We start from the raw sequence: 16,298 nt of genomic DNA, 5'->3' as shown, positions 1-16,298 counted from the left end.
AACTCTTATCCAAGCGGAAGATATGTTAGCAGAGAGTCCATTGCGGAGACCCGGCCCTCATTTTCGTTTAAGAAGACACAGCTGGCCAGTATCGGTTGGTTGCGTGCAGTCACGCATGAACAGCTGAAGAATCCTTACGTCATTGACCCGTACCCAAAGACAGATTTTGAGAAAAAGTGATGTAAAAAACATTTTTTCTTTTAGAAAGACGAGAGAACAAACGTGCGAGAAAACCTCAAAGGAACAAAACAATCCGCTTCAATTCGCTAGTAGTAGTCGTGCATTCCAAGACAGCCAACGGTTTGTAAATGGATTAAACAACACTCCTTATTTGACTGTCGGGTTACAAATAACGTCATCAAATTTGTTTACTCTCAGTTGAGTACCAGAAGTATGCATATTTTAACCTGGGATCTTATTAAATTTCACAAAACGAAAACACTTAGAGATATAGAAACTAGGAGAAACTTTCTCGGGCTCATTTGAACTCGATCTCTTGTTTGGCTCTCGCACACTGTTGGTATAATAACACGAATCATCTTCAGCGGAGTTCAGTAGAGCCGAAAAATATTTTAGCAAAAACGTCAGAGACATAGCTCAGCAGGAGCAGATCGTGCATGATAGCACGGAGATATTTCATATTTACATCCAATTGAAAACTATACAGCATAAACGGAATACACAGCAAGTAACGAACTTTACAATTTTACTGGTGAGTAAAAAATCGCATAACCATATTGCTGAAGGCCGATTCTGAGAGAGTTTTTTGCGTGACTGATTCAATAGTTTTTTTCATCAAGGTTAACTAGACGAGAAGCCATCAGGCTAAGATTTTACCGGAGCGTTACTACGATTTACTGTCAAGCCAATGCTACCGATTTTGGAATTCATCGAAGAAAATGTTGTTGGAGGGGATACAAGATTTATTGGTCCTTATGGAGCAAAGAAAGGTAACTGATTGACAGTACTGTTTTATATTATTCTTATTTCTGGTCATTTCTCTGTTAGAAGATATTTTCCTTGAATAAGTTAACAAATTATTATATTACGGACTGCATCTGCCGTATAGCAGAAACTCTGGTGTTGGTGATAGTTTCTTGTGTATCAGTTTGTATCAGATCTATAGGAAAAAAAAAAGATTGTGGTCGCTCAGTTTCGGATAAAATGTCCACCTCGTGATGAAAAGCGTGACTTTTGCGGCACCAATTTTGATTCAGCATTACTTATTGGCCCAATTTATATCAGAGACGGATCATCCTTCCGGGACGAACTTGGGCAAGGAAATGTAGTTCGTCTGATAATTGTCGTCCGTGTATAACACCGGCTTTCAGACGGATTATCCGTCCAGGCGAACTGTAGCTCGTCCGAAGGCATGATGCGTCTGAAAGCCCGTGTTTATACACAGACGGACCGCTGTCACGAGAGCGTGCAACAGTTTCTCATGAAGTTTCCGTGACTGAGCGAAAACCGATACTGGCGCCGGCAGAAATGACTGATGACGTAATTTATTTCATCAGACAGTTGATGTCTGTACCTCTTTTTTATAACAAGAAGCTGTTTCCAGCTCATACTCGGGCCATACTTAAATGTGTGGTGCTTAAAGCCTACAATCTTTTAACAATGATAACCTCCAGCATCGTCAATTCCCCCAAACAGATAGCCTGCGAGCAAGCTACCAAATAGATAGATACAGAGATATAGTGAGGCAATAAGTAACCACCAGATAGAATTGCATTTCTTGCAGTCAGAATGAAATACAGGGGAAAACGACATTTGTCATACGAATGCTTTTTATAATCCATAGGTATTAATCCTTACGTTTCCACCTTTCGTTTAGAGACAGAAACCATTTGTACGGTCCTAATATGTATGTGACGCTGGGTCAATGACGGATCGTAATTTTCGGTATGATCTAGACCCGGGGGGGGGGGGGTACTCCTTTATGTGACCTTAACGGGGACGTGCGGCCCGATAGGGTATGGTTTTCAGAGTGTTTTGTCTTGAACGGGGTATCTATTTCATCACTTTCTGTGTTAAACAGGGTATCCCTACATGACCTAATGGCTTAAACAGATTGTGATTGCCAATGCATTAAAATACAGCAAGAAACTAGTGTATTCTTATTTCATTCTAGTCTTAAACAGGGTGCGATTTTGGGTTAAATATCCTAGAAAAAGCCTGAAAATTTTGAATTCTGTCTTAAACGGGATAGGGAAATCGGAGAATTGTGTCTTAAACAGGGTCAGGGTTTGAACGCCCGGGCTGCACCTCCCTACCCACCTACCCAAGCATCTGTTGAGTACCCCCCCTTCGGGATCTAGAGTAACGTTACCCATCACGCGCATCACGCGTACGTTTGTATCCTTGTACGTTTTTCAATGTTTCGCTGTTTATATTTTTATATGAAATTCAGGGGAAAGCATTTGTTATTCACCTTTCATTTGAAGACAGAAACCGTTTCTACATTGATTATTTTTCTGTAGTAAACGTGAGACATCTTTATCTATCTTGGCCAGCGAGGTCATAGACTAATTTAGTTGCCAAATTTTCGGTTAAACAAAACTAACCTTGAGGCACTCAGGTTAGCCTAAAAAGCACTCCGGTTAGCCTAAAGAGCACTCCAGTTAGCCTAAATAGCACTTAGGTTAGCTTAAATATCTACCCGGTTAGCTTAACGGCTAGCAGTTTATGTTGGGGTTGTTCATGCCTCGCATGTTTTGTTCATGCTTTGGACGTCTGGCTAGCATATTGTAAACACTCCTCACGACCCAAAAACAAAGAACGCGACCGAGAATTTAAAGAATTTGATAACACGACAGAAAACGTAACTCGTACCAGCCGAGTACAAAAAACAAGACCAAGAACAATAACTCGTGGCCCGAAGTCTTATCTCTCGGCCCATCGCGGCCCCAAAAAGAAAAGAGAATTTGATAATGCTACCGAAACCTTAACTCGGTCCGCCTTACGGCCCGAGTAATAATAAAAACACTGGAAAAAAATCTCCACCAAAAATTAAACAGCTTTATATAATCCATGCATCTCCCTCGACAGAGAACTCATGTAAAGACATTCCAGAAATAAATCGGCACATAGTCATAAACAATACAATAGTCAGTGTTTGGTTTCAGAAATGAGGTAGGTGACAGGTAATGCTTATTGGTCCTGTGCAAATTGGTTTTTTTCTTTTTTTCAGTTATTTATTGCGACTACACGGCTTCTGGCAAGTAAGTGAGCAAAAGTTAGAGAAAAAAACGCAACTTTATTGGTGGGGGACTTTGGTTTTTCGTCTTTCACATCATTTCCTTGTGCTTTATTACTTATTATTGAAAACTTTTTAATGAAGAAGAGTTTGTTTGTTTTTGAATGCCTTCAAGGGAACGTTTGTTATCTCCCTTTACGCACTATTTTATTTTGTCAAATCAAACGAGTAAATATTAGAAACAATGGGACATTGGTCAGTCTTCCCAAAGTGAAACTCAAGTTTGCTCGTCGCAGTTTTTATTTTTTTAAGGGCTTCAAACTTTAATTCTTTACCTTTAACTATCAGGCAGATTGACTTTAGGGCACTTTTTAAGAAATCTTTAGATGAAATGCTTTCTTTTTGTATAAGAATAGTTATCGTTAGTTTTGTGGTTTCTTTTAATTCATTTTTAGCTGCATTCAATTTTAATTAATTATTAATTAATTACTAGTTAATTTATTATTATTATTATTATTATTATTATTATTATTATTATTATTATTATTATTATTACTGTTGTTGTTATTTTTAACAGGACCCCGTTGATAACAGTACTGGTGTACTGATGGGTTATCCTGTATGAATATTCGTTTATTATTATTATGCGTAGTGTACGACGTATGAATACATATAAAATTAACCACATAGGGTGCAAAGCGTAACCTATGTTGCCCTACTATAGTATTATTATTATTATTATTGTAACCGCCGGAGGCAAACACTTCTAATTCACGCAATTTATTCTAAACTCTTTTCACTTTGTCGGCTGCCCGGGAGGGCTGAACATTGTAGCTTAACAGTGTTACTGACGAGGCGAAGAAGGTTTAAACTGAAACATACAAACAAAGTCAACTTACAAAATGTACCAACTATAAGGTAAACAAACCGATAAAACCGATCGGCAAGATTTCCGCACAACCCCATACATTAATTATGCATACAGTCTTTGTTCAAAGGAAACAATAGGGATGACAATTGTGCGTCTCGTTGAAAGTTCAACGTATAATGAACAGAAAATGTCATTTCAGCAAAGTGTCACTTGCAAAATGCAAATTATTAACCTAAATTCCCGCGCAAAAACAGGCCTAGGGGAATACTAATTAAGGCCACTATAACAATCGGGTGTTAGATCCAACAATAATTATTATTGCGTCATGCAAGTACATCACACATAATCCGGAAAAAAACATTGGAAAGTATCTTCTGAACAGTACATAATAGTTAATAAAATTATTTTGCATTTCTCTTTACTAGGCCCCTTAGGTTTATCGAAAACTACATCCGGGACTATGTGTATCCCTTTTATGCCAACACGCACACCACAACTAGTGTAACGTCACGGCAGACCACGAAGTTCAGGAACGAGGCACGGTAAGACACGAAACCTTCATAACTGTAAACATCCCCATTTACAAGATGCTTTTTGCTTCTGTAAAAAAACAACACTGGGTCAAACGCTAGCGCTATATATAATTTAGATTAAAATATAAATCATGTTCTGTTTTGATAGAACTATATTAACATATGGTAACCTGCTGTTGCTTTAAAAAGTGAGAGATTTCATTTAAATTACCACACTTTAGGATTCCATTCACAGACTCAGAAAGTTAGAACTACCTTTAGTTCTTGAGCATAACAAACAGCACCACTTGAACGAACTGCCCAAATGATTTCATTTTAAAGTTTCGACGATACGAACTTGTCCACAGACCTAAAGGCTAGAACAACTTGTTTTCAGCACAATAGATAGCTGCGAGAAAGTACTGCTTAGATAGGCTTAACTTAAATGGAGAAACCATAACACTTTAAGCCACAAGGACTCAAAAGGGAGAACCTTACTTTTCTTTGCCTAGTTCGTAGGCCTCTGTCTTTCTTTCATCTCGGTCAATCCGTTTCGGATCACGTGGTCCGAGCGATAAAGCGTTTGCCTCGGATACGTTACCGAAACTAATTGACCGTGAGGACCCGGGGGACAGCAGTACAGGGACTAGGCAAGTATTTGAATGAACAACCTTAAGCGATACAACCACGGAGTCAATAGCTAAAGCTGCATAGCACAGCTCTTTTGACTGGTTAAAATTTAGGATTTCATCTACAGCCTCAAAAGCCTGGACATCTTACATCGAGCTCTAAATGGCTTGAGTCTTAGCTCTGGAAAGTTGTTGAGATGTCGGTTGTGCGATCGCAAATTCGTGTTCTTCTTTTTTCTGTGCAGCGATATCATCAAATCCTGTGTGAATGCTAAAGATGAAGACGTGGTAGTGTTCACAGGAAGTGGTACGATAAGTGCCATCCACAAATTAATACATGCCTTACAACTACACGAAAGAAAGAATGAAAAAAGTGTGAGTAACGATCATTTCAACCCCGGTTCATCTTATTCGAAGCCGAGCCTGTTTCTCGAAGGTCCCGATTACTTACCAAGCCCGAGAATACTACGTTCCTTACTTTAAGAGAAATTCAATTTGTATTTGATTTTGAAACCTAAACTGCTTTTACGTTATTAAACATACTGGGCTAGCAGTACGCAGGATGTTTGTTCCATGAACCTAGTTTTTAGTACTGGCCTTAGCTCCCACGAGTCCCCTGTAGTTGAGTGGTAGAGCATCCAAAGTCTTATGTTCGACTCGGATTTTCTTTTTCCGAGTATGCGTGTGTCACTCACTGAGAAATACATCATCCCATATTGGGGGGGTTCATACGAAAATTACCAGAATTTGATGAAAATCATGTTTGAGATTATACTTCTTGGTCCTGCAGTAAGTTATTACGGAATATTCGAGGAGAGGTCCCTGGTTATTATACCGAAGAAAAGTTGAGATAACAAACAGTTTGTTTCCTTTTTTTCAGGTTGTGTTTGTTGGGCCTTTTGAGCACCACTCAAACATTCTGCCTTGGAAAGAAACTGGCGCCAAGGTACCGGTGATATCTGTAATATCATTTCCTTAGTTTTTATGACAAACTAAACGCAGTTGACTTGCGACATGACCGCGCTCCACATTCAAGATTTCTCTGTTACCATGAAGTCTCCTTTTCTGATAACTCCCTCCCCGCCGCCGTATGGAGGTCAAATTTCTTTAATAACCCCTTCCCCCTACCCTCCCTTCTCTATTGAGCCCCACACTTTCCCATGTTGAAACACTGTTAGAAGAAACTAACAAAAACTTCAGGACCAACTCCTAAATGTCAGCCGTTTCCTCCCCCTAACCCACAGGGGGCGCTCCCTAAACTAAACACAGTTGACTTGCGGCATGAACTCGCTCAACATTCAAGATTTCTCTGTTACCATGAAGTCTCCTTTTCTGATAACCCCCTCCCCGCAGCCGTATGGAGGTCAAATTTCTTTAATAACCCCTTCCCCCTACCCTCTCTTCTCTATTGAGCCCCACACTTTCCCATGTTGAAATACTGTTAAAAAAAACTAGCAAAAACTTCAGGACTAACTCCTAAATGTCAGCCGTTTCCTCCCCCTAACCCACAGGGGGCGCTTCCTGTGGGTTAGGGGGAGGGGAGAGCTGACACTTCAGAGACTTATTCAGGACTCAGCCGTATCAAATGGTAAAAAATAGTGCATTCAGGAGGAACTGTACAACAGGTTTATTTTGTGAGAAGTCATTGTTCGAAAGCCCCTGTGCATGGTACATTACACATTCTAATTGTCTTCCTATTTTCTTATTTTTACAGATTATACGAATAAATGACAACGAAGAAGGAACAGTAGACATGTATATGCTTGAGGAACAACTGCAGGTAATTCTTCCTTTTAATTTTTAATCCTGATAAACTAACTGGCCTTTGATTAAGGACGGTGCCTACTTTATTTACTGCGCATACGTTCTGCGCATCTCGAGATAATCGTCCTATGGGTGGTGCCTACTATTACAGGGAAATTTTTGCGCGGTTAAAAACTATGCATAGAAAGCAGAACTTAGCAAGTGCTCCTGGTATCCAAAAAGAAAATTAGGGGTAACTATGCATTATTCAGAGATAATAAAACTTCAATATGGAAAAGAAAAGCCATACATTGCTTTGTATTTTACTGCTTTTTTTGAATCATTGTAAATGCGTGGTTACCCCCAATTTTATTTTTTGATTTCAATAGTCCTTGCTAAGATCTGCTTTTCCCGCATAGTCATACACCGGGCAAAAATACTTCTGCATTAGTAGGCACCGTCCTTAAGTCTTGCAATTGTATAACGGATGGCCATTCCTTAGTATCCCTGAGAACTAGACGTAAAATAAGCCGATCAAATCAAGGGCTTTTTTTTTCAAAAACGTAGCCTACAATGCAGGCCTTTATGCAACATGCCTGTATACAGACTATAAAGATCTAACCTTATGCAAACAAAGAAACTGATCAAAACCACTCTCCAAGGGGAACATGCAAATCTCTTCAAAAAAAGAGACATTACTGAGATTTACTGGCCGCCAATTTGAAGTCACTGGTTCTAATGATCAAAATAGAAAGACAGATAAACCTTCTAAGATATTCTTATTAGGCCTAATCGCAAATTCAGTCCGTTAAGTCGTTTAGGAATGATTACGACGCTTTTAGCACGTGAGACACCTGACAGAGCCTTGTAAGCAATAGTCCGAGTTATTCAATTACTTCTCCGTTTGACAAATTCTTTGTCATTTCACGTTGTAGATGTATCGCTCAGCGAATTACAACATGTACGCGGCGTTTTCAGCGGCATCCAATGTGACTGGCATCTTGACAGACACTGTAGCTGTAGCTGAAATGTGCCACAAATATGGCGCTTTATCATTCTGGGATTACGCCTCCGCTGGTCCATACCTCAAAATTGATATGAACCCAACACCGGACAGGTAAGGAACTTAAATGACTCAAATTTCTGCAAGGCTGATTAGACTGCGTAGAAAACTTAACACGACAGCGACATGATAGAGACCGAACCGAGAATCAACAGAATGCAGCCACCGTGGACAGCTGTTTCGAGCTGGTTGGCTCTTGGTCAGCACGGTGTAGCACAGCAAAAAGTAGAACACCAACCGGCGAGTCGAGTGGTCTACCCAATGCATGTGGTAGTGATTTCGGATGGGCCCAAATTCAGACATCCGTCCACGTCATAGCGCGTGACCACGAACAATTGAACAAAAGAACTGAAACATGATGTCGCTGTCGCAATAAGTTACATGAGAAAAGCAAAACTTTCCTCCACAAGTACATGGCCAAACCATGTTAAAAAAGTACAGCATATCTACTTTAAGGAACTTAACCCTGTAAGCTCGAGTTTCGAGCGCAGTTTCTAGGTAACCCTCTTATCTATTCCTTTTCTGCAATATTCCTTTGCTTTCGCTTTGTTTGTCAACGCTTAACAAAGTGATTACGAGCATTTCCACATATCGTAAACTGGACAAAACCGTTCCCAAGTATGAACAAGGAGGTAAAGTGGTGTTGCAAGAATTAACCTCGCTGTTATGGTTGACAGGTATAAAGACGCCGTTTTTCTTTCACCTCACAAGTTTGTCGGCGGTCCCGGCACTCCAGGTCAGTATTCGATGCATCAGAGAATTAACTCTGCTGTGTACGTTAAAGTGCTAAAGTGAACCCATAAATTTTTCCACTGAGCGGTATCCCTGGTAAGGAAATGGGAGATCGCACGAGCCAAAGGAAAAAAATCTTTGACATCGGTGGGAATCGAACCTACAACCAAATCGCCCACCCCCTCCCCCACCTTTCACAGGTTCACTTAAGCTCTTCAACATACATAGCAGAGATAATTCTCTTATCTATCATGTGCTAGCGGCACAACATTCAGTTGTACAGTTTGCCTGTTAATAGTTGTTCGTCTTTCATGAACCACGAATTTTCTATTCAAACTCTGCTTTGTGATTGTTTTTGTCCAGGTTTACTTATTGCCAAGAAAAGCGTGTTTAGGAATCCAGTTCCGGGGGGTTGTGGCGGAGGAACAGTTTTATTTGTAAGTTAGCATACGATTTTACGATTTTACGATTTTTTGGGTTTCTCTTTATCTTTGCCATCACTGAAAATATGTGTATGTCACCGAGGGTATGGCATCGAGAATCCGATGCCCCCCACTGCTAGGCTATCTTGGTGATGGTGGCAGAATCATGGCTAGTCAGGGAATAATGGCAACACTTCGAAAACTAAAAATGTATACAACGGCAACAACAGAAGAAACAAACAAGCTTTTTAATTACTGTGAGCATTTACATTATGTTTGAGAAAAAATATACGATTGGCATCAAAGAAGCGCTGGAAAGTGTGACTATTTTTGTCCTTAACGATTGCTTATTTTGTCTTTTACCAGGTTACGCGAGACACCCATTTGTATCTAAAGGACATTGAAGAAAGAGAAGAGGGTGGTACACCAGCTATAGTGGAGTCTATACGGGCTGGTATGGTCTTCCAGCTCAAAGAGGTAATGAAAGATATTTAAGGCATATAGTCAATACAGACTGGTATGGTCTTACAACCGAGCCTGGGTATTGATAGGTATTATACTTTAAGTCAATACGGGCTGATATGGTCTTCCAGCCCAGAGTTAATGATAGAGAAATAATGTTCGGGTTGGTATGGTCTTACGAATGAAGGAGGTTATGACTAAGAGATCAGGCAATACAACTGAATACAAGTCAGTACGAGCTGCTACGGCTCTCCAACTGAAAGAAGTATTAACAGATATAATGGAGGACAACAACAAGAGCAATATTTATATAATCTTCCTACAATTCTAACAAAAAATCATTCCGGCTACAATTAATAATTCTCTTCCCTTTGTTTCAGTCTGTTGGTACTGCCAACATTGAAGAAAGAGAAGAACAACTTTGCAAGTAATTTTTAATTTTTAACTTTTATTGCTCTTAGCGAAGTTTTCATTTGAGTGTCGTAAAACCAAAACCAAAGTAAGAAGAGTGACCAATTATCGGAGTTTTATGCAGGCCAATGAACCAATCAGAACTCGAAGCGAGTAGGTGTAACCAGTTCAACGCCAAGCGTGGGAAAACGCGTGCGAGCAGGTCACGAGTGGTTTTGCTTCTTATTGGCTGAGAAAATGGCGCGAACTTTGCCAACGAATCACAGAGCGAGGTAAAGAAAAACCAAAGCAATTACCGAATTATTTCTTCGACGACCAGCTGAAAACCGCTCCACCATGTTAGTTTGCTAGACCTTAGGTGCTTCTGTTTTAAGGAGTTTTAATACTCACTGTACTTTAGTATTCATTCTATCTGCAACGATACATTTGTAACTTTCACGTTTAAGTTTTGTCCTTTTTGTAAATCTGTACTGTGGATTACTTGTGAAAGCTGGTGAAAGCGCATTGCATTTGGAGTTGAAGTGTTCTTGCGTCTTCTGTACTCATATCTTGGTTGATTTTCCTTCTCAGGAAAGCGTTTGAAGCCTTAAGTGACAACCCAAACCTCACGATACTTGGAAATGACATGGCCCGCCGCCTTCCAATCTTTTCCATGCTCATTTACCACCAGGACAGTGGAAAACTTGTACATCATAACTTTGCGTCTGTGCTACTTAATGATCTATATGGTATTCAAGCTCGAGGAGGCTGCGCATGTGCAGGACCGTATGCTCAGGTTAGTGGCGATCCTTTGGTTAGCACCACGGATCGATACCTAGTTTATATTCACTTCGATATCTGATATTGAACTCAACACCATGAGCTCAGGACTCCACTTAACCAAAACGGCACCTGAAGGGTCTCGGTTATTATTTTATTCCCACTTTCAGGATCTGCTGGGGCTAGATGAATCAATGGCAAGGAAATTTACCTGGTTTCTGGAAAAACACGAAAAGTAAGCAAACTTAGACCCGGTTTAACTGTCGCATTTCAAATGTACCGAATTTAATACCTACTTGAGTCGACTCAAATTTTTAAATTCTACATTTAATTTAAAGGTCAAATTTATAGACTCGCTTGAGCGAGTTTAGTTCCTAGGTCCCGTTTTCGTTTCGAGTCTTTTTTCCAGCGCTATTTCAAATATGGCGGATAATGGACGTTCTTCACCTTTTTGTTTATACATTTCTCAGCTCATTCGAGTCAGCAGAAGAAGAAGACTCGTTATGCGTCCTTTTCAAAAACCGAGCACTTCGTGCGAAATAGAATAGCACATTTTATGTATTACATGCTATGTACATACCTTTTATGTATTACATTTTGTGTTTTTGGTGGGAGGAAAACAATAGCTGCACGCCGCATCTGACTCCGCCATTTTGTTTTTCCAATCCGCGCATGGCACTTAGGAAAAAAAATGTGGAATTGTGATTGAAATATAATATGAACTAAATTATGTATTCGATTCGGCACATCTGAAGAGTGACGTATAAAGCAACTGTCGAACCTCTCCGGAATATTCGACTGGCCCAGTCGAAGATGCAGCAGAAGTCGCATTTATTTCATATCTGTCGCATTGAATTGTTTTAAACGTCGAACTTCACGTGCATTTAATTCCTGAATTAGATTTGGCACATGTGAAATTCGCCGTTTAAAGCGGGCATTATTACTTGCATTGATGCTTTTTGCAGTAAACTGGATCCTAATAGCTTTATCAGGTGTTTGATGGATACAGGCTGTTTTTTTTTCACTCTAGAACAGTGTTATATCAGCGTGAATTATTACAGTCCAGTATGCAACAAATCTGTCGGCTAACTTCATTCTTGTGCGTGTTTTTGATTTAAGTGACAACCTGGGAGGATTATTAAGAGAACCACTAGAGATAATGAAGTAAGTAGAACATCATTTTATCAATTGGTTAAATTATTCACAAAATTGCACTTAACATCTCATATACGTAGACCTGTACCTTTTAAAAGCTCTGTGTTCAGTGGACCCTGATAACCTGCAGCTGCATTGTCTTTTAGGGTTGACAGGATTGCTCTTTTGTTCGTTCATTTGTTCTCTCGACCAACCATGTAAGACGCTGCAAACGTTACAGGTTGTCCCTCTCTGTGGGTATCCAACTGGGCAATGAAAAGCAGCTCCGTTCCTTCTTTTGATTTTCTTTCTTTCAGACCTGGCTTCGTCAGAGTTGGTCTTCCTTACTTCATGAATGACCGGACTATCGACTTTGTGCTTCATGCAGTCAACATGGTGGCCACGCATGGTTGGAAATTATTACCGCAGGTCAGTGAGAACGCCTTCTCAAGCATCAGTAGAGGGTAATGTTATGACAGGGAATGACAGGGACGAAAAGTGAGGTGGATGACCTTTCATTTGAAGATTTTATCCACAAATTGTAGTAACCGATCCATGATTTCATAGTCAGCAAATTCTCTTGTGTAACTGCGCAACAATTTAGTTTGTTTAAAATCGTCGATGTTTTCAATGAATAAATCATGTTCGTCAATCTTTGAGTGTAATTATTAATGAGATGCCAATAATTATAGCTAAATGTTTAGGCGTTTTGTGATACCGGTATTTTTGGAAACGAGTGGTTAACTTGGCGGTTTGCGTTGCAGTATCACTTTGATCCACACACGGGGGCCTGGGAACACAAACAATTCAAAAAGGACACGGGAGATACCCCGTTTAGCTTATATGACGTTACATATGACGAGGCCGGTATGGTCATAAACAACAGAAAAACCTGCAGGGATTACGAAGGAACACTAGAGGTAAGGAACACCATTGTAGAACGTTCGTGTTGATAGCCTTACGACTATGAAAATTCAGATCATTTAGCTGACAATGAGCGGGGCTTTATCTCTAAATGCATTGTATGGGCACCAGCAAATCAGGTCGGCCTAATTATTATTATTATCAAAAACTGGACCTTAGAATCTAAAAAACCTTCTCTGGCTGAAACGTTTTCGGCTATCATACTGCGGCCTTTCAGTGACGAATGGCAAAAAGAATGCACGAATGCATGAATATATAAGCAAAAGTAAGTGCGAAAAATAACCACGGCATAATAAACTCTTTACATGAAACTGTTTTAAAAGAATTAGGTGAAACAGTAACGTCTCTACAGTCACTTATTTTCGTCATCTCAATTCAGGACATTGCTGAAGCAGCTAAGAAAGTTTTCGAAGATGCGGTAAATGTAAACAAGGTAAGCAATACTTGATTACTGGCTTTAACTTCATCAGTTTTAAGGGTGATTGGTCGGGACTCGTGCAATGATATTTCTGCTTTAAGACACTGGAAGAAGAAGTGACCACATTCTTTAACTGCTGTCCACGAGGTCAAATCGCCGCTATGGTAGTATGTGTCTAACTGTTGAATCCATCAATCAAACTACAAGGTGTGGGTATTTTAATAAGTAAAGCTCGTAAGCATTACTTCAGTGTTGTACTGTTTGTTATGCTGTGCAAGGTGCTACCACCTTTTGAATATGCGGATTAGATCTTAAAGTGTGACTATTCAAAACAAAGCTACAAAGCCGTTATTTCACTTAGGTTGCGTTCGATTGACCATATTTCCTGAATAAGAATAAGCGAAATAGTCGTTAGATTTCTCTTTTTTAAGTAAATTTGGTTATACATAACTGTAAACCTTCGCTGATACATGATAATTTAAGAGCCACTCTGTACTCCAATAACTCCAAAAACCCCTTACGAAACCTTACTTGCCATCATGATATGGTTTCCTATTCTGGAAAAGGCTCAATCGAACGCACCCTTAGCCTTGTTTGTTCGTTTATGTTTTCTATCATTAAGTTCTTTATTTTTAAAACGCTCCAAAGCATTAGGTATATGACAATTGCTTCCACTTTGCCTTGGAAGCTTTTGATCGTTAAAGGGTTCACAGAAGTGAATAATTTCTCATCTTTACAGGAAATCTCCACATTGGAGGATGAAGTCATTGAATTTACAGACGGCGACAGGAACCAGTTAGTGTGGTTTCTTCAGCCAAACGAGGCACAATTCTTTTTAGCGGCAGAGAGTTTAAAATTCAAACCTAAACCTTTTGGGAAAGCAAAAACTCCATTTACTCCAAAGCACGGCCACTCACCGCCGCAATTAACTCCAGCAAATTCAAATCCAAGCCTACATCCGTTTAACGCCAGCGTGGACAGTGAGAGAAGCGGGTCACCGGCATCCTTGGATATATCAGAAGTTCATGCGCAAACGTTTCTTCACCCTCGACAAGCCTGGAGCAGTGAGGAGAAAACAGCAAAAACGTCTGGTGCAACAAAGAAAAAGTTTCATTTTTCTAAACTGAGGCATATCTTTTTAAGCAGAGCCGGTAAATAATAATTGCTGACTGAGATGATTGATGTGCCATGTTTAAAACATAGTTTTACAAAGCGTTGGATAGACTGTAAACACACAATAAGCATTGTAAAAGTGGATTAGCTTTAGTAAGGGGTCATTTTCGAGTTTCTTTGAATCTCATTACGAAAGCGAGGCTTCCTGCAAAACTTTTCACATTTGAATTAGTTTTGAAAATTTTCATAATAAAAGCTATGCACAAAGCCTCGCTTTCATAATGAGGTCCAAATCAACTCACTCGGAAATGTACTATTGAGCCTGCCTTTAGTATTTGCACCTTTTTGACTACCCTTCAAAACTTAACATTTGGAATACCTTTTTCCTTTATAAAGTTTTAAATTTTGTTTCCATGAAGAATATGATTACAGCCTGAGTGAATGTTTTCTAAAAGCAGTAGAATGTTATGTTGGTTAGAAATTCAGACATTTCAATTGAGTGTGAAAAGTCTTGTTGTTAACTTTGGATTTGTTCCGCGATTGTGCAAAACAAAACCCTTTCGCCATTTCCTCAACTACTTGAACCACAACTATTTATTTGTCTTCTTCGCCCCTGTTTTCCCGCTGTTCTACTTTGCTTCGGTTTCTGATTAGCTCATTGTGTTGTTTCCATCAGATTATGTTGTTTCGGGGCCAGAGTAATTCCTTTGGTTTCAGTCCTACGTTATTTAAAAGACCGCTCAAAACGATACAAGAGGGGTAAAACTCATGTTCGCCATCAGTAAGGAGTTTGATATCTCGAACTTTTATTTCTGTAGTATTAAAACGTTGGTGAAAGATTAAACGGGATGAGGCCTATAGAATAAAATCTCATTTGGGATGGATCGGAGGAGAAAGGGGGTTTGGGTGATCAAGAGGCTAAGTTTACCCGGGTCTAAAAATTCAGGGCTCCAATGACACGGATGTGACAGATATATCGGCGGTCCAGGATTCCAGGGCAACTGTTTTCTTTATTGTTGTGCCCTATTCGCAGTGTTGAGGGGCATTTTGTGTAGGAGAGTCCAGGGTACTACAATTAAACCTTCAAACTGTCTACATTCGAACAGTCGCCTTGTATATATCAGGGTGTGAGAAAGAACGGGATTCTTTCTTGCGGCCTGTGTGTGCGTTGGTCGTGATGGCCATTTCATGCATGTACTACATATAACACGTAGTGGTGATACGCTACCTGCAGGGAGAGAACGCTGAAGAAAAACTACGACCTGGGACTATAACTGCAGATCTTATTTAATTTTTACTGTACGAATGACCATCGTTCAATGTTCTGTACACTAATCAATGTATTAATTGCTGTGCTGAGCAAGAGACTAAAAAGGTGTATCATGCCTGGTGTCAGAACAGAACAGAATATGTACTTCTATTTATTTTAGTCAGGGTGATTCCTTGAGCATTTATAAACAAAATCAATGGGAGCCTTGACTATAAAAGTGCAATTATATAGTGTCTTTGGAACACGTTGAATAAAGCAAATAAACATGCACTTTGAACGTTGTTTCTCGCAAATGATAAGAAAGTTTCTTGTCCGGCTTTACCCATACACTCTGGTTTCTCTCTTTTGACAGGTTTTTTTCACAATCTGTTCCGTGTTCAGCTGTTTCATTCCAGTTACAAACCTCAGTGTTTTTCATTTGTAAATGCCAAGTAGTTAGCATAAGAGCAACATGATTAACAACCGAAAAACAGTGAGCTTTCTATCAAAACAGAGTGAACTCCGCGCTTGCACTTAAATGCCAGGCCACAAAGCACTTAAATCACGTGTTTATCCCGACGGAATCTGTAAAATCATTTGGGCCTGTACAGCCCCCAGGCCTGTACAGCCCCCGAAATGATCCCGACCCCGAAATGA

The 16,298-nt window shown here is 39.8% G+C and overlaps 1 protein-coding gene across 2 annotated transcripts; it reads left to right on the top strand.

Moving 5' to 3' along the window:
- Positions 1–417: 417 nt before the first annotated feature.
- LOC146482525 (uncharacterized) lies at positions 418–15,943 on the top strand. Of its 2 annotated transcripts, XM_085106970.1 has the most exons (19): positions 418–712; positions 801–950; positions 3,194–3,224; positions 4,496–4,612; positions 5,457–5,586; positions 6,092–6,157; positions 6,926–6,991; positions 7,890–8,071; positions 8,695–8,753; positions 9,113–9,186; positions 9,538–9,648; positions 10,014–10,060; positions 10,615–10,819; positions 10,974–11,038; positions 11,923–11,967; positions 12,255–12,366; positions 12,702–12,857; positions 13,241–13,294; positions 14,019–15,943. In XM_085106970.1, exons 2-19 carry the CDS (start codon positions 869–871, stop codon positions 14,436–14,438), a joined length of 2,022 nt encoding a protein of 673 aa, XP_084963096.1. In that variant the 5' UTR covers positions 418–712; positions 801–868; the 3' UTR covers positions 14,439–15,943. The 2 variants fall into 2 exon arrangements, with proteins under 2 accessions (XP_084963096.1, XP_084963097.1); XM_085106971.1 differs by lacking the exon at positions 4,496–4,612.
- The last annotated feature ends 355 nt before the right edge of the window (positions 15,944–16,298 follow it).

The sequence above is a fragment of the Pavona decussata genome, unplaced genomic scaffold, assembly GCF_977016875.1.
Source record: "Pavona decussata unplaced genomic scaffold, jaPavDecu1.1 SCAFFOLD_45, whole genome shotgun sequence".
Taxonomy (NCBI): Eukaryota; Metazoa; Cnidaria; class Anthozoa; order Scleractinia; family Agariciidae; genus Pavona; species Pavona decussata.
The sequence above is the reverse complement of the archived record's forward strand: the minus strand, read 5'-3'. Positions and strand labels throughout refer to the sequence as shown.